The sequence below is a fragment of the Protopterus annectens genome, chromosome 13.part0 (assembly GCF_019279795.1).
Source record: "Protopterus annectens isolate FY-2018-M chromosome 13.part0, PAN1.0, whole genome shotgun sequence".
Classification (NCBI taxonomy): Eukaryota; Metazoa; Chordata; order Ceratodontiformes; family Protopteridae; genus Protopterus; species Protopterus annectens.
In genome coordinates, this window is record NC_056747.1 from 136792336 (window position 1) to 136819033 (window position 26698).

The window sequence follows — 26698 nt, forward strand, 5'->3', positions numbered from 1 at the left end:
CATATACTGACAGGTTTTTCCAGCTGAAAGAATGGGCGTCCACTTTCCACGCTTGTCTGTGATAAGTCCTTGTGCAGAATCTTTTTTAGTTGGTAATTGAGAGGGGAGGCAAATAGATCTATGTCCGGGCATCCCCATTTCCTTGTTATCATGCTGAAGATTTGTGGATCTCGTGGGGATCCATGAGGTTTCTGCTTAGTTTGTCTGCTAGAGTATATTCCTTTCCTGGCAGGAATTGTCCCTGCAGATGTACTTGGTAAGTCAAAGCTGTGTCCCACAAGGTCATGGCTAGTCTGCAAAGGGGGTAAGAATGTGTGCCCCCTGCTTGTTTATATACCACATGACCGTGGTGTTGTCTGTCTATCAGTAGTTGTCCCAGATGAAGTTGGTCCTTGAAGGCTGTCAGGGCATTTTGAACAGCTAACATCTCTTTTTGACTGATATGCAGATGCATTTGGTTTGAGGACCATGTGCCCTGAATGCATCTTCCTGCCAAGTGGGCTCCCCAGGCATAGTCTGATGCATCTGTTGTTAGTGTCTGCCTGGCGGGAGGTAATGTGAATGGCTGTCCCTTGTTCTGGTGACAAGCCTTTGCCCACCATCAAAACTCCTGTTGCAGGCAGGGAATGAGAGTAATGACTGTTGCCAGGCTATGGCAATGTTGAGTTCAAACACTTTTTAGGTACCATTGAAGTTTCCTCATAGGCGGTCTTGCATATGGAATTAGTAGAATGCAGGATGTCATGAAGCCCAAAGCCTGCAGAATTTTTCTTGCAGATAACTGGGCCTTTGTTGCCAACATTTTGAAATAGGTAGTCAGTTGCCTTTGTTTGTCTTGCGTGAGATAAGCCATCTAGGCAGTTGTATTCAAGCTTGCACCCAGGAATGTTATCTCTTGTGAGGGTACTAGTTTTGATTTCTTTTTGTTGACTGTGTACCCCTAGGCATGTTAGAAGTCTTTTCATAAACGCCAGATGTTGAAGAAGAATGTCCTTGTTCTCTGCATGAATGAGACAGTCATCCAAGTAAGGATATATTTGTATTCATCTTTGTCTGCAGAATGCAATTACTGGTGCCAAGCACTTTGTAAAGACCCTGGGCACAGTAGATAAGCCAAAGGGCAGTGCAGAGAATTGGTAATGCATTGAACCAGCCTTGAATCTTGGGTATCCTTCTGCATGATTGTCTGAGTGGAACAAGCAGGTATGCCTCTTTTAGGTCTAAAGTTACAAGCCAAGCATTTTTGCCAAGCATGGGCAGAAGCTGCTGCAAAGTCAACATTTTGAATTTTGGAATGTCCAGGAAAGTGTTCAGAATAGATAGGTCCAGTATCGGCCTCTAGGCCTTGTCCTTTCTGGGTACCAAAAACAGTTGAGTAAAATCCTTGTCCCTGCTCTTGCTCTGGTACTTGAATGGCCCCCATTGTCCATGAGGGATGAGACTTGCTCTTGTGCCTCTGCCCATTGATTTTATGGCAGATCTGACCAGCCGTTTGCCTTTGGCAGAGTATGGAAATGGAACGTGTAGCCTTGTGACACTATGTTTAGAACCACTTGTCCTGGGTTATGATGGGCCAATTTTGAGCAAAAAGTGCTAATTTTCTCCCTAAGGGTGCTGCCAGAGGAAGTAATTGGGACTGTTTTCTGTATGTTTGTGATTTATCTTCTCCAGCTTTGGAGGTAGAAGCACCCTACTGCTTAGGCCTATAAGAACCTTGCGCCTGGGATCTGCCCCTAGGGCGTCTGGGTCTGCCCCTTTGAGGTCTGTCTGACACAGGAAAGGACCAATTTTTTGTAGGCCAGTGTCTACTAAACCTAGGTGGCTGTACTTGTAAAAATTATTCGACAGTTTGCATAGATTTAGTTTTATCCTCCATTTCCTTTAACACCTCTTGTGCCTTAACACCAAACAAAGTATCATGTTTTAAAGGTGCATCGAGTAATTTAACTTTAACATGATCAGGCAGATTTTGTTCCTTTAACCAAGCATGCCTCCTAATTACAAAACCCGTAACTGTGGCACTGCAGGAGGCCTCCAAAGAATCAAAACCACATTGCAAAGTATGTTTTCCAACTTGTTCTGCTGCATACATTAAATCCTGGATTTCTTTGTTTTCTGCACATTCAGAATTTAACATTTTCTGTTTAAGCAATCCCATGACATGTTGCTGATACTTAAGCATATGAAATTGACAGTTTAAGGCCCTTATGGCCAAAGTCGCAGATGTGTAAACCTTTTTTCCCCATCTATCCAGTGCCCTTGAATCTGTCAGAGGGGGTTGGGTTTTTTGCAGTGGAAGCCTTAACTCCCTTTGGAGCCCGAGAAATAGTTTCCTGGGTCAGCAGCAGGGATTTTAAAAAGAAATTTGTGTGAGTCAGGAACCCTGTAATATCTGTCAGGCTTAACAGGAGCTGGGGGTAAGGAGTAAGGGGTCAGACTAGACTCCGAAAAAACATTATCTACAATGTCTAACACACGTGGAATGGCTAAAGGCCTGTGCTGAGGTAGTAAAAGAAAATCCCTGAGCCTCTTTTTAGAGTCTGAAAAATCTTGGCTTTCCCAGTGGAAATGCTCCCTCATGGTATGCAAGGTTTCCCCAAAGGAATAGTCCTCAGGAGGAGATGCTGAAGGTATAGATTCTTCAGCAACAGAATCCTCATAGGGGGGGAAGAGAATATTCCTGATCAGAAAAAATGGAAACCTGATCTGAAGAACCACAGTCAGTGTCTTGCCTAGGCCTCTTATCAGGAGGGGGATGGGAACCCCTGATCAAGGTAATCAAGTCTTCGGCCATTTAGAGCATCTGTTTTATGGGCATAGAGGCCTGTCCACGTGGCTCTTGAGTTTGTTTCCTTGCTTTAGAAGGTGCTTTAGTCTTTGCCTTTGAAGCTGAAGTCGATTTAATGTAAAGATGTTTTGGTCTGAATACACCCTCAGAAGCCGGTAGCTGCTCAGCGACTCCGGACCCATCTGAAGGATTAGAGTCCGAGGCTCCAATACCTTGAGTATCCAGCGGCATGGCCGACACCACGTGGGAGTCGGTAGCGGGCTGCGACTATAAAGTAGCAGGCGTCAGGGGCTGCAAAAGTGCCTGAGAACCGGCGACTGGCTTAAGAGAAGCTTAGTCGTCGGTTTTGGGCCATGGTTGTTTTTCTCTATCCTTTTCTTTGCGTTTTTTGTAAATTCCGGTAGTCGGATGGCTATCCAACGATATTTCAGGGTAATTAAACCGGTGTCCAAAAAGTTTAAAGCAAAATCATACCAACGCTTAATAGTGCGTTGTTTAAATCTAGCACAAAACCGACAACCAGTAACATTGTGATCAAGGCCTAGGCAAGGAACACAGTAAGAATGAAAATCCTTATGAGTTATTTGCTTTCCACAAGAAATACAATTAACTTTTTCTGACATCGGTCTGGAGCAAGAAAAAAGTTTCCCCAATGGGGTACTTAACTTTATTGAAGACTTTGGATCTGAAACTCAAACACAAAAATCTTAGGAATCGGCCGACCAGCCCTTGCAAACTGCTTCTGCTTTGGGCACCGCGCAGCAAGAAAGACTGAAGAAAATGGCGTCGGCCGCTTGTTTTATACCCCTGACGACCTGACGTCAGGGAAGGGGCGACAGCAGCCGACGCAGGACCCAAGACTTTGGAATTCAGGCCGGCTGAGGGCAACCTATCAGCAGGATAACACAAAGAACATCACCTGAATTCCCTGAAGCCTCAGGTGAGCCACTACTACTGCCATAATCTTGGTAAACACCCTGAGACCAAAGGGTAGGATTCTGAACTGGAAATGACTGGCTCCCAGCCAGAAGCGAAGAAATCTCCTGGAGGTTCTGCAAATCTTGATATGGTAATAAGCATCCTGGAGGTCCATTGAGCACATCCAGTCACATCCTCAGAGATAAGGTAGGATGGACTGTAAGGTTACCATCCGGAATTTCTGCTTGACTACCGACAGGTTCAGGGTAAACAGGTCCAATATGGGTCTGAGGTCCCCAGTCTTTGTTGGCACTAAAAAAAACGTGGAGTAAACACCTAAGCCGGACTGATCTGGGGAGACCGGTTTGATGGGACAATTGTAAAGCAGCTTTGAAGTCTCATGTGGTGCAGCCTCCCTTTGAGCGAGTGGGACATCCGGAAGGTGCTTTGATTGTATAGGTGGGGTGATGAATGGGATGGAGCATCCTCTGGATATTATTTGGAGCACCCAAGGGTCCGTCATGATGGACTCCCAAGCCGTTAGATGCAATGAGAATCTTCCCCTGACTGTCTCCAGAGTAGGACAGTCAGGCAACCCCTCAGGGTTTCTGAGCGGGTCAGTCCGAGAAGGTCTCCCTTGACCCAAAGTTCCTCGGACCATAACAGCCTCTGGGGCGGAGTCTGTCTTGTCCCCCTCTGCCTCTAGGGGATGAGTTATCCAGAGAGTCACGGGAAAACTGAGATTTTCTGAACCACATCTTCTTCTGTCCTCTCTGTTTCCTAGAAAAGGGTCTTTGAGGGCTAGAGAAGCAGACTCTGACAGCAGAGTCTTCCCATCCTTCTCGCTCTGGACTAAGGTGTCATGAACTGTCTTCCCAAAAAGCGAGGAACCGTCAAAGGCAGCATTTGTGAGAGATGCCTTGAAGGGATCTGAGAATTGACAAAGTCTGAGCCAGGCATGCCGCCTCATAGCTACGCCAGTCCCAGCAGCCCTAGCTGCTCCTTCCGTGGCATGGGAAAGAAGACACATGGACGTGTTGGAAACGGATTTCAGAGTCGACATTTTCGCAGAGAACAGCCACTTGTCTTCTGGCAACAAGGACTCTGGGGGCGACGCAGCAAATTCCGTGTGCAGGTCTCGCTGGAGTCGAATGAGCCAGTTCTCTCTTGGTTGCAGCCGCCACCACCATAGCATCCACAGGAGATCCCTTGTACCAAGCCTGTCTGTGGGAGAAGAAAGGATCCTGTCTGGGCATTTGGGTATTGGCTCAATGGTTTCAGGCTCCTTCCATGCCCGCGTGGTGGTAAGATCCACTAATGGAGCTGCAGGCGGGGACACCCCGGACGTAGATGGGCCCGTGCCAAAGGCCTCCAAGAATACTGATTCGTCCGTTGAGGGTTTTGGGGCTAACCAACCTCCCCCTCTGGCGAAGGATTTCCATTATGTCTCCAAAGAAGACATCCTCGGGAGGTAACCTGGGGGAACCCTCACCTTCATCCAAGTCAGTATCTTCTGTGAGGGACTTGGGGGAGTCCATGTGCCTCCTCTTACACGAATGCTTACATGGGGCCTCCTCAGTGGGACTCTCTGAAGAGGGCTCGTAAGTCATGGGGGGTTCCACAATGGGATCCACCTGGGGGTCCTCTGGCACGGGCTCTCCCTGGGACAAGCTGATGGGAGTCGTGACCAAATCCAAGGCAGCCTGGGCAGAGTCCAAGGCAATGGGCTGGGGTCTCAATCCCTGGGACAGAACCCCCTTCACCACATCAAAGGCCAAAGGAGAGCGCATCTCCTTGGCAACCAACAAGGAAGAAGTTCTCCTCGGCTCCGTTGTGAGGATTGGGGCCGAGGCCAAGGTAGCCAGGGTTCTGAAAGAATGGCTCGGATCTGACCAAGTCGGAGCCGAAGTCATCTCCGTTCCCTCGGATCCGGCTCCCTGTTATCAGCCCCAAGAGTTGCTCAGATCCGAACAAGTGTGATCCGAGGGAACTCAAGTAATGGCCAGCGTCAAAGTTGGAGGAACCGTCTGCACCGAACCCCCAGCTCCAATGATCCTCGGATACATAAACCCCCGAGACCAATGGTCAGATCGGGGAAGGAGAGATAGGATGGAAGAAGGGCATAGAGGTCCCCTCTCTGGCTGGAGAGGGGACTGGCAAGACTCCCATTTGAATTTGGGTCCAAATGAATCTATGCATCATCCTGTCCACATCAAGCTCTGATAGACTCAGTCGACCGCGAGGAGGTGACCGACTCTCATCTGGCCCTATGAGACGACCTCGAAGGCCTCTGATCCAAGGGCTCCGTCGGCTCCAAGGAGAATCACGGGGAATGGAGCAGAGGAGAAGTGGTCCTAACAACTTTCACAGGTGGACTGGGAAAAGGCTCCTGCTCATGAGATCGCTTGCGGTGCCTCGCTACCCTTTTCTCTCTCTTTTGTCCTTAACTGCAACTTTTCTCCCCGCCTCAGCAGGCTTAGAGGGAGGTTGAGTCCCAGCCTGAGGGGGGGGGGGTGGCTGGTCAGCTACAGGAGCCAATGTTGAGGCCATCACCTCCAAGGCAAAAACTGGTAGCAAGCCCTTGCCTACCAGTTTCACCTTCCTTTCTTTAAGGGCTCTGGGATTGAACCCTGCACACACAGCACATGGCAAACTAAGATGGGAAATGCCAAGGCAAATAACACAAAGTGTGGCCATCAGCCGGTGAAAGCTTGTGGCCACACACTGTAAATTCTTGAACATTGGTTTAGGCTGGTCAGCCATAATACACTCCACTGAGCCAAACGCTAAACTAGACACACGCACACTCAGGGGTTGGCTAGGCCTACTCTATTCAAGAAAGAAACACAAACTTTCTTACTTTTTTTTTTTTTTTTTTTTTAAACAAACCGATGAAAAGACGAAGGGGAGGAAGGGCTATCATAAGCATCGACTCTAACACACTAACTAAAGAATCAAAAGTTCCACTTGCACTACCCAACTTGGAGCTACAGAGACCACGACACATACGCATGAAGCAGCAAACGAGATCTGAGGGAAGGTAGTAGGTGAGGGACTGTGGGTAAGGGGAGGAGCTTGGAGCAGATGATTGATAAAATGTTGCCGGCTCGGATCCGATAATTTATTTATTTATTTAAATTTGTTGACCGGGAGTGTCCGACTGGACGTGGGTCCATTTTCAGCGGAGGCCCGGGGAGAAAAGCTCCACAGTAAAATAGACAATAGTTACATTGGATTACATAGCGATTAACAATTTAACACAGAAATTACTTACAACATATTTACAGATGAAGAACATAGTACATCAGTAGACAACTAGAATCTTTATCTGTGAAGTACATAACAGGCATTAACAAATGTAACAATGAGAAGTTCCTGCTGTATAATAAGTACTAGGCTTATGAGCATCTGAGCTTGCTATCATCAAGGTAGTTAGTGGAGGTGAAAGAAAGTTAGTAGTTGGATGGGGTGGATGATATTAGAGTGGGAGTTGCAAGGGCATAGCCAGCATGTTTTTAGGTGCGCTTTTAATAAAGTTTTGAAGTTGGTGCATGATGGTACGGAGGTAATTGTGGGTGGGAGTGAGTTCCATAATTTGGCTATGGTGCAAGAGAATAGTGCTTCACCAGCTGCGTTATTGGCTTTAGTGATCTGCAAGTGATTTTTGTAATTTTGCAAGTGATAAGGATCCGAATACCCACAGGTTGCAGATAAATGAAGTTAACTACTTCAGATGTTTTATTTTACACTTTACAGCACAAGCACTAATAGACATCTGCTAAACAAAGCAATGCAGTCTCACAACGACAACAGACTTGGCATTAAAACTTCACTGCCCTTTAAACTCACATTAATTGAAACATTGAAACCCACATTCAAAGAAAATACATCTGGCCAGTGGTAGATAAAGATCAACTTTGGGCAGCTTTCAAATCATAGGTCCCTTGCACAGGAAACATACATGTTCTTTGATGCACCTTCCCGACTGTATTAAATTATATTCTTTGTATAGTACAGTACAGTACAGTACAGCTGTTAGAGGCCACTTTAAATTGTTTTGAACATTTTTCCAGTAAACAATGAAACAAAATGCATGCACCAGTAATGACAAAACTGCCCAGTTCAGAACATTTCCATCATAAAACTCTACTCAAACTTCTACAATCCACCAGTATCAGTAAATATGCACAATCTCTGCAGAAGTAAAAAGGTCATCTAAATAATTCCACATTAAAGATATCTGTAACTAATGAAGATGTTTGCTGCTAGCAAACTTTATATTTCATTGTTTCATCTGCAAAATAAAGTGCCTGTTGCCATTGAGGAATACATTGCCTATGTTGCATTAAAAAATATAAGCTAGTAATATTGCAATACGGAATGGATGGCAAACTGATAACATGTTCATCATTACTAGGTATCTCCGCCAAAGAGGAAATTCTCAGGACTGCAGCAGCCACCTCCTTTAAAAGTACACAGTACAGTATCAGCAATGCATCGTATATACTGTGGGAGTAGACCCCACAGCCTTCTGCATCAAAGGCAAGTATACTACCTGTTATGCTATTAACAATACAAGCAGACTCAGCATAAACAGCATTAAACTTAAATTGCTATCATTTAGTGAATTTAGTTCTCACCATAGCTTTCAACCTCTTAGCACAAAACACCTAGACAAAGCCAATACTGGGGGAATACAGCTCCCAAACATATTCAGTGAATTCAGTTCTCACCATAGTTCTCAACCTCTTAGTACAAAAAACCTGGACAAAGCCAATAATGGGGGAATACAGCCCCCAAAATAGGGACAAATTTAAAATACTGATCTCACAAACAGAAAATTGCTACAATAAAAGGTTTTGTGTTACCATGTACATTCTGAAGAATATGAAATCTAAAATTCAAATGCCTCTCATTTAGTGAATTCAAAATCCAGAAAACCACAAATTTCACAAGTGGTGGTGGGTAGAGAATTCAAGCCTTTGCTACCTGCTCCCAAGGTACAGGGTTTTGAGTCTATCCACCAGGTATATTTCTTGAGTTCTCTCTAGCCACCAGGTATATTTAACACACACACACACACACACACACACACACACACACACACACACACACACACACACACTACCTGAGCCCAGCTCCATTGCTATTAAGCAATTCCATAGTCTGCTGCAAAGACCTTCCCCGTTCATCCATTCCTGCAGTACAAAGCCCACGAGAGCAAGCTGCTACCCAGCCTGCAGACGTTGCAGTCCAATCCCCTTTCAGTCTATGCAGTTGTAACTGCATAGACTTCTGGGATCTCTGCTGTTGAATGCTGTCTTCCTAATTTGGACGGTCTCACCAGCAGTCTGGATTCCGTGCGCATGCTGGTGAACCAGTCTGGATATCAGGAATGCTGCGAGTGCAAATGCGCGCGAAGTTCCGAGACACGTGTTTGTTTTCTGTATTTTTTTTATTTTTATTTTTTACAGCTGGGGGGGGCTGCAGTCCTACAGCCCAATAGCACAAGCCGCCACTGGTAGCATTTAAGTGAAAGATAAGAATCTCTCTTTTCCATTCATTATACTGTTATTTTCCAACAAACAGCTGTTTTTTTAATGAAACATATATTGGTGGAAGCCACAGCAATGAAACACAGGACTTCACCAAATACATGAGACTCCAGAATCTGAAAACTCTAAGAAACCTAATAACTCTCACCTTGTCTACTGTGGCACCTATAATAAGAGGACTTACAACCCTCAATATACGAAACCCAGAGTAAAACTTTTTGCCAAGTTTCAATGATGACAGCTATATCAGTATTATCTAACATTATGAGATTCTTCAGAATACATTTTATTTACTCAGATTACGAACAAAGTACAGTTGTGTACACTTACCATAAATGTAGATGTTCGAGTGTATCCACTGTTGCAGTCTTTACATTTGGGTAATCTGCTGGCAAGTTGCCCTCAGTCGGCCTGATTAACAAAGTCTTGGGTCCTGCATCGGTTGCTGTCCCTTCTTCCATGACATCAGGTCGTCAGGGGTATAAAACATGCAGCCGACGCCATTACATCAGTTTTTCTTGCCCAGATGTCAGGTGCCCCCCAAAAGGGGAGCAAAATATATACAAGTAATAAAAAACACAAAAATATACCTCCAAACAAAAAAGCAAATGCACCAAAAAGGCTTTTAAGCATAGTAAAAGAAAGTAGAGGTACACTAAGATACCTTTTAGGTGGATGGAGGGAGGGTAACCAGGACGGCAACAGTGAATACACTCGAACATCTACATTTATGGTAAGTGCACACAACTGTACTATGTTCTTCGCGTTTCACTGTTGCCATCATTACATTTGGGTAGATTCCCAAAGCTATGGTTGGGAGGATGGATTTATACAGCATTAGGACCAGCTATAAGGCCCTGCAAAACAGCAGTGGCAAAGCCAGCTCTAGATTTAGAGAAAATTGGTTAAGTGATAATGCTTGGTGAAAGTATGAACTGAACTCCAGGTAGCAGCTTCTAGAATATCCCTGGTAGGAACACCTCTGAGAAAGGCTGTATGCAGCCCTGGGTGGAATGAGATCTGATTCCCTGGGGAATAAGTTTTCCACGGTGCTTATAGCAGGAATGAATAAATGGCTTATCCATTTAGAAATTATTTGCTTTGAAATAGCCTTCCCCTCTGCCCCTGCAGCAAATGCTACCAGCAGTTCAGATTTCCTTCGAGATTTAGTCCTGTCCAAGTAGAATCTAAGTTGTCTGTGTACATCCAATGAATGCAGAATCCGCTCCCCCTTGTTCTGTGATTTGGGAAAAAAATTGGCAAATGAATGGACTAATTAAGAGCCACTATGGATACCACCTTGTGCATGAGTGATGGATTGGTCCTGAGTGAAACCCTGTCCGCATGAAAGATGATGAAAGGCTCCACTGCCATAAGGGCCTGTAATTCAGATATCCTTCTAGCTGACTTGATTGGTAAAATGAATGCTGTTTTCCAGGAAAGAAATTTTAAGTCTGCAATAGCAGCTGGCTTGAAAGGAGGTAGAGTGAGTTTCTCCAATACAAAATTAAGGTCCCAGGCAGGGGTTGGAGCCCTTCTGGGTGGTCTCAAGTTTTTGGCCCCTCTGAGATACTGCTTTAGCATAGGATGAGAAAAGAGGGGGGGGTCTGTGTTGTAATGAGCAGAAACAGCTGAGGCATGGATTTTTATGGAAGAAAACGACAGGCCCTTGTGAAACATCTCCATTAAGTATTGCAAAATCTGAAGTAAATTGGGCGCTGCTGTGCTCATTCCTTGAGACCGATTCCAAGCACAGAATCTTTTCCATTTTTCAGCATAAGATTTCCTTGTACTAGGTCTTCCCGCCTCTAAAATGACATCCATCACAGGTTTGCTGAAGTATGCTAAGGGGGAATTTAAGTGATTAGCCAAGCTGCAAGATTCAATGTTTGGAGCTGAGGGTGCAGAATTTGGTTCTCCTGCTGAGACAGTAATGAAGGTGTCAGAGACAGGTGCCACAGAGAAATGTGTGACACACTGCGCAGGAGTGGGTACCGGTGTTGGAGAGGCCAGTCTGGCGCAATCAAAATCATTTTTGGTTTGTCCTGTTTGACTTTTAGTAGAACTTTGGAGAGCAGAGGCAGAGGGGAAAAGGCATAGACTGATAGATTTTTCCAGCTGAAGGACAGAGCATCCACTTTCCAGGCTTTTTTGTGATGAGTTCTTGTGCAAAATCTGTCCAACTGGTAGTTCTGGGGTGAGGCAAAATGATCTATGGCTGGGCTCCCCCATTTGTGCGTCAACATGTTGAATATCCGTGGTTCCAGTCTCCATTCATGTGGGTCCATGAGATTTCTACTTAGGTCGTCTGCCAGAATATTCTGCTTTCCTAGCAGGAATTGAGCTTGTAGTTGTACTTGGTAGCTCAAAGCTGTGTTCCACAATGCCATGGCTAGTCTGCAGAGGGGGTAGGAATGTGTACCCCCCCTGCTTGTTTATGTACCACATAAACGTGGTGCTGTCCGTCTTTATCATTAGCTGCCCTGGATGAAGGAAGTCCTTGAAGACTGTCAGTGCATTCTGTACAGCTAGCATTTATTTTTGATTGATATGAAGGTGCATTTGATTTGGGCTCCATTTGCCCTGTATGCACTTCCCTGCCAGATGAGCCCCCTATGCATAGTCAGATGCGTTTGTAGTTAGGGTATGGGTGGCAGGGGGTGGTGTGAATGGCTGTCCCTTATTTTGGTGGCAGGCCTCTGCCCACCATTGGAACTCTAGGCACAGGCAAGGTATGATAGGAATCATTGTTTCCAGGCTGTGACAATGTTGACTCCATAAACTTTTTAAGTACCACTGAAGTTTCCTCATATGCAGTCTTGCATGTGGAATTAGAAGAATGCAGGAGGCAATGAACCCCAAGGCTTGCATTATTTGCCTTGCAGATTAGCATGGTTTTTGTGGCCACCTATTTGAAGTAAGTCACCAAATGAATTTGCTTTTCTGGCATAAGGAATGCCATCTGGGCAGCTGTATTCAAGCTTGCACCCAGGAATGTAATTTTTTGAGAGGGTACCAGTTTTGATTTCTTCTCGCTTATGGTGTACCCTAGACAAGTTAGAACCCTTTTTACAAATGCCAGATGTTTTAGAAGAATGGCCTGGTTTTCTTCCTGAATTAGAAATTCGTCCAGGTATGGATATATTTGAATATTTCTTTGCCTGCAAAATGCAATTACTGGAGCCAGATACTTTGTGAACACCCTGGGCACAGTAGACAAGCCAAAAGGCAGTGCAGAGAATTGATAATGCAAGTAGCCTGCTTTGAAGCATAGGCATCTTCTGCAAGATTCCCTGATTGGGATATGCAGGTAAGCCTCTTTTAAATCTAGAGTTGCCAACCAGGCATCCTTGCCTAGCATAGGAAGTAACTGGTGAAGAATCAGCATCTTGAATTTTGGAATGTCCAGAAAGGTGTTTAGAGTAGACAGGTCCAAAAGTAGACGCCATGATTTGTCTTTTCTGGGTACCAGGAAAAGTCTGGAATAGAAACTTTGTCCTTTTCCTCTTCTGGTACTAGTTGAATAGCCCCCATGTTTAGGAGGAAAAGTAATTGTTTCTGAGCTCTGCCCACTGACTTGGGGGCAGGTCTGACCACCCGTTTGGAGTTGGCAACATGTGGAAATGAAATCTGTATCCCTGGGACACTATTTAAAACCCATTTGCCCTGGGTTATAAGTTGCCAGTTTTTTACATGAAGAGCCAATTTTCACCCCAAAGGGGCGGCTAAGAGGTAACTTCTTGGTAATTTTAAAGGGAAGTCATTGAGACTGTTTACCATAGGGTGGTGCCTTGCTTATTTCCAGATTTGGAAGTGGAAGCACCCCAATTGCTTAGTTCTGAAAGTCCCTTGGGACTGAAACCTGGTGCTTTTGGAATGTCTGGGTTTGGCTGGAGTGGCTCTGGAAGGAGCTGGAAAGGACCAGTTCTTAGTAGGCCAGTGCCTACTAAACATAGGAGGTTGTACTTGTAAGAAATCTTTCACAGTTTGCATAGATTTAGCTTAATCTTCCATCTTTTTTAGAACTTCTTCAGCCTTATTGCCAAACAGTCGGTCCTGCTGCAAAGGGGCATCGAACAGTTTTGCTTTAACATGACCAGGCAGAGATTGCTTCTTACGCCAAGCATGCCTTCTTAGCACATACCCAGTAACAGCAGCCCTGCAAGAGGCCTCTAAAGAATCAAAACCACATTGCAAAGTATGTTTTCCAACTTGTTCAGCTGAATGCAATAAATCATGTAACTTTTTATTTTCCACACAGTCAGAAATCAACATAATTTTCTGTTTAAGCAGCCCCATGATATGCTGTTGATATTTTAGCATATGGAATTGACAGTTTAAAGCCCTGATTACTAAGGTTGCAGAAATATAAACCTTTTTACCCCATCTATCCATTGCCCTGGAATCTCTATCAGAAGGGGTAGGATTTTTATCAGTAGAAGCCTTAATGCCTTTGGGCCCCTGAGAAATGGTTTCAGGGTCCGCAACAGGATTTTTGGAAAGGAATTTATGAGACTCAGGAACCCTGTAGTACCTGTCTGGTTTACTAGGGGCTGGAGGCAAGGAATCAGGGGCCATATTGGATTCCGAAAACACAACAATGTCTAGTACTGGAGGTTTAGCCAAAGGCCTATGCTGAGGAAGAAGGAAATCCCTAAGCCTCTTTTTGGATTCAGAAAAATCCTGACTTTCCTAGTGGAAATGCTCCCTTAAGGTATGCAAAGTTTCCCCAAATGAGAAATCCTCAGGTGGAGAAGCAGAGGGAATGGAATCCTCTGCATCAGAGTCCTCATAAGTAAGTATGGACAAATCCAGATCATTAGACGAGTCAGAAGAAACAGAGTCCTGTTCAGAAGATTCATAGTCAAGTTCAACCCTAAGCCTCTTGGGGGGGGGGGGTTGACTACCCCTTATTAGAGTAATTAAATCTTCAGCCATTTTGTAAATTTGTTTTTTAGGCATAGGGGCCTGGGCGTCGTTTTTTTAGACAGATTGAGATTTAGGTCTTAGTATTGAAGTTGGAGTTGGTTTAATATGCAAGTATGTAGGCCTAAATACACCCTCAGAAGCCGGTGCCTGCACAGCGGCTCCAGACCCATCCAAGGTAGAGACATCCACGAGTTCCACATGTGAAGCATCTCGTGGCATACCGGACTCCGAATGGGTCTCAGTAAAGGCCTGCGAATCAGAAGTAGCGGGTATCAGGGGCTGCGAAAGCACCTCACCGAGTACCGGCAAACTGTTGACTGGCATAGGAGAAGCGTCATCAACAGTTTTGGACCTCAACGGCCTATCTCTGTCTTTTTCTTTGCGTTTATTCTGTATTCCGGTAGTCAGATGGCTAACAGATGTCTTTTCTGGATAATTAAACAGAGAACCGAAATATTTAGAAGCAAAAATGCACCAACAGATAGTGCGCTGATTAAATAAAGCACAAAACCGACAGCAAGGTACGTCGTGATCAGGGCCTAGGCAAGAAATACAGTACAAATGAAAATCCTTATGAGGTATTTGCTTTCCACAAGTACCAGTATGAATGAAGGTGCGCAAAGTCACAAATAATCCAAAAAAGTAGATGGAAATACTGGAGGTCTTCAGTTAAAACACAGTTTTATTTGCTCACTCCACTTACAAAACACTGACAGGACACAAATAACAAACTGGAACAAGAATGAATTATTCTTGTTCCAGTTTGTTATTTGTGTCCTGTCAGCGTTTTGTAAGTGGAGTGAGCAAATAAAACTGTGTTTTAACTGAAGACCTCCAGTATTTCCATCTACTTTTTTGCTTTCCACAAGTAATACAATTATTAACTTTTACTGACATTGGTAAGGAGCAAGAAAAAGTTTCTCCAACGGGGTACTTATCTTTTAGTTGAAGACTTCGGTTATGAAACTCAAAAACGAAAATTTCAGGAGTTGGCCGACCGGCACTTGCGAACTGCTTCTGCTACGGGCACGGCGCTGCAAGAAAGACTGATGTAATGGCTGCATGTTTTAAACCCCTGATGACCTGACGTCATGAAGAAGGGACAACAACCGACACAGGACCCAAGACTATGTTAATCAGGCCGACTGAGGGCAACCTGCCAGCAGATTACCCAAAAGTAATGACTGCAACAGTGAAACAGGAAGAAAGTACAGTTGTGTACCTACCATAAATGTAGATGTTAGAGTGCATTCACTGTTACAGTCATTACACTTGGGTTATCCTGCTGGCAGGCTACCCACAGTCGGCCTGAATTCCAAAGTCCTGGTCCGGCGTCGGTTGCTGTCGCCTCTTCCCTGACGTCAGTGCGCCAGGGGTATACGAGATGCAGCCAACGCCATTTTCTTCAGTTTTTCTTGCTCAGATGTCAGGTGCCCCCAGGAAGGTAGGCAATACATACTGCTTATAAAAACAGACAGAAAAATAAAACAATACCTTCATCTACAAGCAAATACACCACACAGGTTGTATAGGATACAGAAGTATAGATAAGTCCCAGCAAAGAAAGGGGGATGGAAGGTGGGTAACCTGGACTGCAACAGTGAATACACTTGAACATCTACATTTATGATAGGTACACAACTGTATTATGTTCATCGTAATTCACTGTTTCAGTCATTACACTTGGGTTGAATCCCAAAGCTGAGGTAGGGCGGCTGGGTCTAAATAGAATTAGGATTAGGAGTGGCTATGAGGCCCTGCAGGACAGCAGTGGCAAAGCCTGCTCTGGATTTAGAGTAAAGAGGTAAGTGATAATGCTTGGTAAAAGTGTGCACTGAACTCCAAGTTGCAGCCTCAAAAATTTCCTTGGTTGGTACTCCTCTGAGAAAGGCTGCTGAAGTGGCTGCTGCCCTGGTGGAATGTGGCCTAATATTCTTAGGCACTGACTTGCCATGCTGTGCATAGCAGAAACGAATGCAGTGTCCCATCCATTTTGAAATAGTCTGCTTTGAGATAACCTTTCCTTGTGATCCTGCAGCACATGCTACAAACAGTTGCTCAGTTTTTCTGAAAGCTTTTGTTTTGTCAAAGTAGAAGCGTAGCTGCCTGTGTATGTCCAAAGAGTGCAGAAGTCTCTCCCCTTTATTCTGGGGATTTGGATAAAATGATGGTAAATTAATGGTTTGGTTAAGAGCCACACTGGATACTACCTTTGGCATAAATGTTGGGTTTGTCCTTAGAGAAACCCTGACCGGATGAAAAATGATAAAAGGTTCCACTGCCATTAATGCCTGTAACTCTGAGACTCTCCTTGCTGAAGTTATTGCGAGGAGCAGAGCAGTTTTCCATGATAAGAATTTTATATCAGCTGTATAAGCTGGCTCAAAAGGAGGCAGTGTGAGCTTTTCCAAGACAAAGTTGAGGTCCCATGTAGGTATCGGTGCTCTCCTTGGGGGTCTTATGTTTTTTGCCCCTCTGAGGTACTGTTTTAGCAGTGGATGTGAGAAAATAGGAGGTTCCGTATTGTAACGAGCTGAAATGGCAGAGGCATGGATCTTAATTAATGAGAAGGATAGGCCTTTGTCCAGCATCTCAGTTAGGTATTGTAAAATCTGAGGAATATTTGGAACAAGTGGTTCAAGTCCTTGTGCCTGGTTCCAAGCACAGAATCTTTTCCATTTTTCTGCATAAGATTTCTTGGTGCTGGGCCTCCTGGCTTCCAAAATGACATCCATAACAGCTTTAGAGAGAGGTGTGTTCTGAGTGGCTATATTATTTGCCATGCAGCCAGATTTAAGGTTCTGAGTTGGCTGTGCAAGATCTGATTGTTTTGTTGAGTCAGAAGATGAGGAATTTGAGGTAAAGTCCAGGCTGGGCATTGAGACAAGCTCTTTAGGATTGGGTACCAGTGCTGGCGTGGCCAGTCTGGGGCAATCAGAATCATTTTTGGCTTCTTTTGTCTGACTTTTATGAGTACCTTGGGAAGGAGAGGCAGTGGTGGAAAGGCATAAACTGTTAGGGTTTTCCAGCTGAATGATAACAGCATCCACTTTCCATGCTTATGAGTGATAAGTTTTTGTGCAGAATCTCTGTAGTTGTCAGTTGTGAGGGGAGGCAAAAAGATCTATGTCTAGGCATCCCCATTTCCTTGTTATCATGCTGAAGACCTGTGGATCTAGTTTCCACTCGTGAGGGTCCATGAGGTTTCTGCTTAGTTAGTCTGCCAGAGTATTTTTCTTTTCTGGCAGGAATTGTGCCTGCAGATGTACTTGATAGGTCAGTGCTGTGTTCCACAAAGTCATGGCTTGCCTGCAGAGGGGGGTAGGAATGTGTGCCCCCTTGCTTGTTCATGTACCACATAACTGTAGTACTGTCTGTCTTCAGCAATATTTGTCCTGGATGTAGTAGATCCTTGAAGGCTGTCAGGGCATTCTGTACAGCTAGCATCTCTTTTTGATTGATATGAAGATGCATTTGGTCCGCGGGCCACGTGCCCTGACTACATTTTCCTGCCATGTGTGCCCCACAGGCATAATCCGATGCATCTGTTAGTGTCTGCCTGGCTGTGGGTGAAGTGAAAGGCTGCCCCTTGTTGTGGTGACAAGCCAGTGCCCACCATCGAAACTCCTGTTGCAGGCAGGGAATAAGAGTCATTGTTTCCAGGCTGTGGCAATGTTGAGTCCAAACACTTTTTAGATACCATTGTAGCTTCCTCATATGCAGTCTTGCATATGGAATTAGCAGGATGCATGATGCCATGAAGCCCAAAGCCTGCAAAATTTTTCTTGCAGGTAGCTGGGTCTTTGTTGCCATCATTTGAAAGTAATGAATCAGTTGCCTTTGCTTGTCTGGCGTGAGATAAGCCATCTGGGCAGTTGTATTCAAGCTTGCACCCAGGAATATTATCTCTTGAGAGGGCACTAGTTTTGATTTATTTTCATTTACTGTGTACCCTAGGCAAATTAGTAATCTTTTTACAAACGCCAGATGCTTTAGTAGAATGTCCTTGCCCTCTGCTTGAACAAGGCAGTCGTCCAAGTAGGGATATATTTGAATTCCTTTTTGTCTGCAAAATGCAATTTACTGGTGCCAGGCATTTTGTGAAGACCCTGGGCGCAGTAGATAAGCCAAAGGGCAGTGCAGAGAATTGGTAATGCATTGAGCCAGCTATGAATCTGAGGTATCTTCTGCAAGATTGTCTGATTGGGACATGCAGGTATGCCTCTTTGAGGTCCAAAGTAACTAGCCAAGCCTTCTCGCCCAGCATGGGTAGAAGTTGCTGCAGTGTAAACATTTTAAATTTTGGAACATCCAGGAAAGTATTTAGAATAGACAGGTCCAGTATTGGTCTCCAGGCTTTGTCATTTCTGGGTACCAAGAAAAGTCTTAAGTAAAATCCTTGCTCCTGTTCTTGCTGTGGTACTTTCTGAATAGCCCTCATGTCCATGAGAGCAGAAATTTGTTTTTGTGCCTCTGCCCATTGATTTTGTGGCAGGTCTGGCTTACCTTTTGACCTTGGTAGGGTGTGAAAGTGGAACCTGTAACCCTGAGAAACAATATTCAGTACCCATTTGTCCTGGGTGATCATGTGCCAATTTTGTGAGAAAAGCACTAGTTTTCCCCCTAAGGGTGCTGCCAAAAGGCAAGTGCTTGGCATTTGTAGAGGAAAGTCATTGGGACTGTTTCCTATAAGGTTGAGATTTGTCTTCTCCGCCTCTGGGGGCTGAAGCACCCCATTGTTTAGGTCTGTATGAGCCTTGGGGCTGAGATCTGCCTCTTGGGCGTCTGTATCTGCCTCTTTGTGGCCTGTCTGACACTGGAAAGGACCAGTTTTTAGAAGGCCAGTTCCTGCTAAATGTAGGTGGCTGAACCTGTAAGAAATCCTTTACTGTCTGCATTGATTTTGCTTTATCCTCCATTTTCTTTAACACCTGTTCTGTATTAACACCAAACAAAGTATCATGCTGTAATGGAGTAACCAATAATTTTGCTTTAACATGATCAGGTAAACTCTGTTCTTTTAACCAAGCATGCCTTCGAAAGACAGATCCTGTAAATGCGGCTCTACAAGATGCCTCTAAAGAATCAAAACCACACTGCAAAGTATGCTTTCCCACTTGTTCAGCTGCATGCAATAAATCCTGCATTTCCTTGTTCTCAGGACATTCAGGGCTTGGAAGCATTTTCTGTTTTAGCAAAGACATTAGGTATTGTTGATATTTAAGCAAGAGAAACTGGCAGTTTAAAGCCCTTACAACTGAAGTAACAGAGGTGTAAACTTTTTCCCCCATCTGTCCAGAGCTCTAGAATCCCTATCAGAGGGAACAGGGTTTTTTGCAGTGGAAGCCTTGACCCCTTTGGGACCCTGTGAAATAGCTTCAGGGTCAGCAGCAGGGTTTTTATAAAGAAATTTATGAGAATCTGGAACCCTGTACTACCTATCTGGCTTAACTGGTGCAGGGGGTAAAGAATCAGGAGTCAAACTGGATTCAGAAAAAACATAATCAACAATATCTAGTACAGGGGGAATAGCAAGAGGCCTGTGCTGAGGCAACAAAAGAAAGTCTCTGAGCTTTTTCTTGGATTCTGAATAATCCTGACTCTCTCAATGGAAATGTTCCCTCATGGTGTGCAGGGTTTCCCCAAAAGAGTAGTCCTCAGGAGGAGAGGCTGAAGGGATAGATTCTTCAGCATCAGAGTCCTCATAGGGAGGAAGAGAATATTCCTGTTCTGAAGAGGAATCAGAAAAAATAGAAACCTGGTCAGAGGAGTCCTAGTCAGTGTCTTGCCTAGGCCTTTTATCAGGAGGGGGATGGGAACCCCCGATCAAAGTAATTAGGTCCTCGGCCATTTTGAGCATCTGTTTCTTTGGCATGGATGACTGTCCAGGAGAATGCTGTACTTGTTTCTTTGTCTTTAAAGGTGTTTTAGACTTTGCCTTAGCTGCTGAAGTGGTCTTGATAGTAAGCTGTGTAGGTCTGAAAACACCCTCAGAAGCCGATGTCTGCTCAGCGGCTCCGGACCCATCTGAGGGAATTGTTTCCGTAGGCCCAATACTTTGAATTTCCAGAGGCATAGCTGTCTCCACGTGGGAGTCGGAGGCAGCCTGTGGCTCTGAGGTAGCGGGTGTCAGGGGCTGCGAAAGCAAAAACCGGCAAACCGACGACTGGCCTAGAAGAGGCTTTGTCGTCGGTTTTTGACCTTGGATGCCTTTTTCTTTGTATATGCGCTTTTTATGAACTCCGGTCATCGGTTGTTCCGACGGCATTATACAGTTAAACCTTCGGCCAAAGTAATGTAAAGCAAAATCGAACAGATGCTTAATAGTGCGGTGGTTGAATCTAGCACAAAACCGACAACTAGCAACGTCGTGGTCAGGGCCTAGGCAAGAAATGCAGTAAGAATGAAAATCCTTATGAGGTATTTGCTTCCCACAAGAAATACAATTGTTAACTTTTACTGACATCGGTCTGGAACAAGAAAAAGTTTCCCCAACAGGGTACTTAGCTTTATTGAAGACTTCGGATCTGAAATTCAATTTAAAAAATCTCAGGAGTCGGCTGACCGGCACTTGTGAACTGCTTTTGCTTTGGGCACTGCGCGGCAAGAAAGACTGAAGAAAATGGCGTCGGCTGCATCTTATATACCCCTGGCGCACTGACGTCAGGGAAGAGGCAACAGCAACAGACGCCGGACCAGGACTTTGGAATTCAGGCCGACTGCGGGTAGCCTGCCAGCAGGATAATCCAAGTGTAATGACTGCAACAGTGAAACACGAACATAATCTGTAATGCCAGCTTTACTTACATTGCTCTTGGGTCTGGTCAAATTACACATGAACATTAAGAAAAATACAATCCACATTGTGTGCAACATCATCTTATAAAGTAGGCAACAGATCTGTAGAAATATTAACAATCACTTACAAATATGTGTGAGCATGGTTCTAAAGAAAGGTATCCTGTGAAAGTCAATCTTTCACCCTCGCTTTCCTTACAAAGGAAAAGACCCAAGCAATAATGGACATGAATGAATTTTATTGATTATTCCTATGTACGAATCCAGCCACCTCCTGACCAACTCAAAAGGTAGTGAGGAAATGCAAAGGCTGCAAATGGCATTTATTTAACCAGTGGCACCTATGGCACTAAGGAACATGAAACAAGTGTCAGAGAAGATGCAGGCACAGTCAGCAACCACTCTGCTTTAGAAACTAAACCAACACAAGCACCTTAAAGGCATCAAGCCAGACTCTTCCTTAGGTAGAAGTTTCTGCAATGATTAACAGAGGACACACTTGGAAAATGTTTCCACAAGAAAAGAACATTTTACCTACGCACTAAAAATATCACCGCAAGCCACAATGTTTCTGTAAGCCAAAAACACAGATGAAGATTTTTTCCCCTAATTACGTAGAGTTATACAACAGAAGATAATCTCCAGATAGTTAAAGTAAGTCCAGAAGCTCTCTCAAAGTAATAATTACACAACTCTGGGAGCCAGGCAGCCAATAGATCGAACCTCTCCCTATTAAAATTGGTACTTTCTGTTCTCTAGTTTGGTTTAATTGGGGTAGAGCACTTACCACAATTGGTCAACTTCAGGTTCTTCCCAGAGACAAAGTGCGGAGGAAAACAGATATGTAAACAATTCTATAATAAAGCAACAACGAATATATACTGCCAGTTACAAGATATACAAGTTACTATACACACTGTGTACAGAGTATTTACAACAGAATAGATAATAAATCTGTTAGGTGAGGGGAAGCAGACATGGGGGATACAAAATGATGGTGAAGGAGCTATGATTGCAGAAGTTTACCAGTTACCATGTAAAGTAACATAGGCAAAGATAGGGTGAATGGAAACAGTTCAATGAAGCAATCAGCTGCATTTGGCTTGTTAACAAAAATGTGTTTTACCAGAGTTCAAAACTTGGAGTAAGATGTCAAGTCTTTATGATAGGTGGGGAGCAATTGTCACAGTTTGGGGTCAAGAAAAGCTGTGGATTGTGCACTGGGAGTAGCAAAACTGGTTGGGTTTGTCCTCAAAACTGCAAACAAAATTAAAAATAAGTACTCATGCAAGAGTGACATAAAACAAAGTAGTGACAGAAAACTGAAAAAAGACAACCAATGATAAACACACAGAAGCCTTCCATAAGAACTAACCTGATGCTGTCCAAGGCCAAGGGCAGGGCTCTGAAGCTGCTGAATGATAGACTCATCAAAATAGCCATTCTTCTCCCAAAGCTGCAACAACTGTATGAGAAAAACAGGAGAAATGTGCACAAATTACAAAACACTTGAGAGGAACAAACATCATTAAGAAGCCAGCGACTAAAATAGGCATATTGTGCTAAAAAATTATACATTCACACTCCCATAAGTTTTGCTTTGTGTCAGTACTTTTGTCTTCTAGTACCCAGGAATAGCAGAGTTAACTTCCAAATGACTCTCAGCTACATGAAGCCAACTCTGTGATCAGATTACATGCTAGATTATAAATACATAAAGCTACAGACTCATAAGTGACTAAGAAACGTGGTTAAAAAGCAAAGGCATGACAAGCCGATGACTAACAAAGCAAAGAGCTCATCAAGTGCCTTGAGTCTGGAGAGTATTACACAATGAACAAGTATATCACCAAAAGAGCATGATGAGTCTTCATTCTTGGTTATGCATAGGCATTTGGCTCATGTACACGGAGGTACTACATAGTAGAGTGAACTGCAGCACCCTGAAATGCAAATGATGTCAGCCCACAATATCATATTCTTCTTACAGAATGAAACTGCATGTTACAGCCTCTGAAAAGAAACAGCACTGGCATTACATATGGCACAAATGAGCAGGGTTCAGAAACAACACTGGCTTTCTAGCCAAGAAGTGAAAAAATTACCATGAGTTTAAACTTTAGGTGATGTCTGACACCCAAGTGCCCAACAGCCATCTTGACAGTTACAAAAGATAGCATAGTGTGTGTGTGTGTATATAACAGTTGATATTATTATTATTTGCCTACAGCCAGTTGCAAGACCACATGTTCTTGGCAGCAGCAGTGGTAATGTAAAGGGTATAAAAGAGACATTACCTGCAGTGTATCACACAAAGGACAGCCTTGAAACATAAAACCCTTCTTGCAAAATGTTCTAGTCTTACTGTAATGTCTCGAGGCAACTGCCATCTTAATGGCAAAGAAGTGATTAAGCACTAAAATACAATACTAGAGAAATCTGCAGCTTGCTTAAAAACTTCTGAAGGAATTCTTGTAAAAAGAAACCCAGTCTGTGGCTTCTGAACAATACATTTCTCTGGAAATTAATGATAATGTAAACAAAAAATCAATTAGAAGATGCATGGCACATATTCCTACTTTCAGATGACCCCCTGGAATAGTGCGCATAGGAATCAGCGAGCCAATTAGCGTCATCAATACACTGTATGCAACCACCACTACAGAACAAGACTACAAAAGTATATAAAAGACTGCAGTATACATGATCAAGAAATCTCATTCTTTGCAAAACTGCTCACTTTCAGAGAGTGTTATTAAAGCTGCACCCCAATCCAGACCCAGCAAATTCTAGGGTCTGCTTCGAGCCATGAATTTTGTTTTCTTCTGCAAACAGGGTTTCTGACTAAACATAAGACTACCAAGTACAAAAACCACGCAGAACAGCAATCCTGAACAAGGAATAACCTGATACCCTGTGATTTCAAAAACTGTTTGTGAGAAAACTGAAGTGGATGCTTCCCGTCTTATTTTTCTACCTGTTACAGCTTACTTCACAGCTTCCCCTCCCAGACTGCATTTTGCAAAGTCTTCTCTCCGATTCGTGGTCTCCTCTCCAAAGTAGTGCTTGTAATTCTACCCACAACTTACTGCCTTTGTTAATCTGGCTGCAGTCAAAATGCAGCATAATGTAAAACCTTGAAGTACATCATTTTCCAAAGTGACAAGAGACTAGAAAATGTCATCGCTAAAGTGGGAGAAAATATGCTGTAGTAGCACATGAATTCTGAAACTATAAAGTCAGAAAGTTCCTGAATATTCTAGTTTTGATCAATACAGAAGGGAAACGTATGCCTTCAAAGAATCACATCAGTTATGAATCTCACAGCAAACAAAACTGCTTTCACTGGAATTAAAGACTGCAAGTGTTATCTTTTTCCCCCTCAGAAATAAATTTGAGGAAATGTTTGCTGATATCACTCTGCAAAAACTCACTCATCAATTATGTGGGCTGGGAATAAAGACAGCTGACCTTGACCAGATGTGAGTCATCAATTTGTTCAGCTTTAAATGAACAGCAATTATACAAGGAACTGAGGGGGAGGATTTCATACAGACGTGTTCAGCTTGTACTACCTGTCCTGTCTCTTATCAATTACACTCTCAACCTCCTCTAAACATAGTCTTGATTACTCCCCCATCTCACCTCCAAATATTTTTTAGTGAACAGAAATCCATTTCTGGACTGCAAGCTGCGCACTGTCACTGAAAAACTATTTCTGCAAATATGATTTACATATCTGTTCGAGGAGCTTGTTTTGGAAATGCAAAAAACTATCACGGCCACATTATGCCTGCATTGTGCGTCTGAGCCCTTCTAGGATTGATACATTATCTATGGAGTCCTGAAGATAACTCTGGCTTCCTGGAACATCTGGCACATGCCACATCACAATCGGTTAAAAACTGGAGAAACTATTTCCTTCGGAAACAAACTGCTTTTCCAGTTACAAAGTGAAACATTTACCTACCACAGCTGACGATTTCTAGAAGCACTAGAGCTCAACAGTATCTTTCTTTAATTTTTGGATGCCCATACCTGCTAACTACTAACAGTCATAATCCTGCCCATCTGAGAGCCAATGACCATGGTCATACAAGCAGAAAGCATGGACTTATTGCCACACATTAACCTTTCTTTGTGCATCACAGCCAGTGCTCCAGGGGTGGGTGTGCAATAGGCATGACATGAGTTTGTCACACACACACACACACTGGAAACAAAGCCCTTTAATTAGTCCTGCTTCCCCCTTGTGTGCAGATTGCCCCATCAAGTCTCTGCTCACCACTGGGGATTCACTTACATTACATCACAACAATGCACATCTTAACAATTCTCTCTGCTTATATCTCTGGCTCCTGTAGCACTAGGGTCACTAATCAAGTCCAGGCTGTAAGGCTTCTATCTAACCAAGTCACATGGACCACAATGACAACCTGGTAAGCCAGTAATACTATTATCTCTACTCTAGTTTTTATTATTTAACCCTGCTTGTTTTCTCCTTCACATTGTGACCTGTAATAATTTGACTACATATGTAGGTTACAGGGCTGCTTATCTAATCACCAACACATGACATGCACAAGACAGGCTACAGTAACATCATACCACTACACGTTCCCTTAAGAAAAAAACCTATTTGAAAAGGTGCTAAAACCTATATAGCAGAAATAATAATAACAACAATAATAACGGTGAATAACCTGTCTCTGTGGAATTTCTTCAGATAAAGTTGTGACATCGGAAGAATTTTCTTTTTTAAATACTCAATAGGACTTTGCCCACCAACTCCACTACTTCCCCTGGCTCGGCAAAAGTCTTAAGACAAATTCATTACTGCCTGGCATGCCTCGTTAGCTCTCTCAGCCCCCCCCCCCCGGCAAGTCAGGTGGGTAAGGAGCAGAAAAGCTCATCAGTCCAGTGGGGCAGCCTACCCTTCTCTGCTGGAGAAACCCCCTTCACTGAGCTTATTTCTTCCTGCTGGGAGGATGTGTCTGGAGACAGTCTCTCAGCTTGCAGCACATGCTCACACACGTGTGTGACGGCTGTAACTTCTATTGCCATAGGTTCATAGTTGTGTAATAGGGTAACAACCACTCAGCTTTTTTAAACCCAGCCATCCATTCCAAATCTCTGACAAGTTCTGGGACCCTTGGTAGTATAAGCAGGGGCACGGGAAAGGAAACATTTACAGGCTGCACTCCTCCATTAGAGAGACAGGTGTCAAATCATGGGGTGAATTTCCAGTTCCCCATCCAGTTGTTCAAGTTGCACATGAATTGGGTTAGGGAGCAATGCTCTTCACACAGACAGGGAGCCTGTTCCAGAGAAGGGGTAGTGTCTGGGATGCAAACCTGTTTCTCCAGCAGAACCTATTTATATGACAGGCAAAGTAAGTCTTTACAATGAGTAATTTTGCTGTGGCATGTTCTGCAGATATGCAGGAGGTCCAGAGTGAGGTCCAAAGATGACTTGTAAGTCAGGCATAGACCACCCTTCAACAGCCTGTAGGACAAAAGTATAGAGCCCTGAGGTGGTCTGCAAAGGGCATGACCACCCTTGCTAGGTGTCACCTGTACTGTACTCAAGACTTTTCCCCTTTAGGACAATGAGATGACCAGAAGTATTATTTCATATGCTTCCAAATGGGTAATGAAAACCATGCTTTGGTCAGAGGTATTTCTCAGTTAGACATTCTTAAAGCAGTCCG

The 26698-nt window shown here is 43.9% G+C and overlaps 1 protein-coding gene across 5 annotated transcripts in view; it reads right to left on the reverse strand.

Moving 5' to 3' along the window:
* The window catches only part of LOC122817661 (calcium homeostasis endoplasmic reticulum protein-like), a gene marked incomplete in the record, with an annotated part of 1194300 nt that overhangs the window by 977968 nt on the left and 189634 nt on the right, over positions 1 to 26698 (reverse strand). For all 5 annotated transcript variants that reach the window (XM_044090728.1, XM_044090727.1, XM_044090726.1 and 2 more), the window contains 1 exon segment: positions 22364 to 22453. In XM_044090728.1, the coding sequence (XP_043946663.1) occupies positions 22364 to 22453 (90 nt within the window).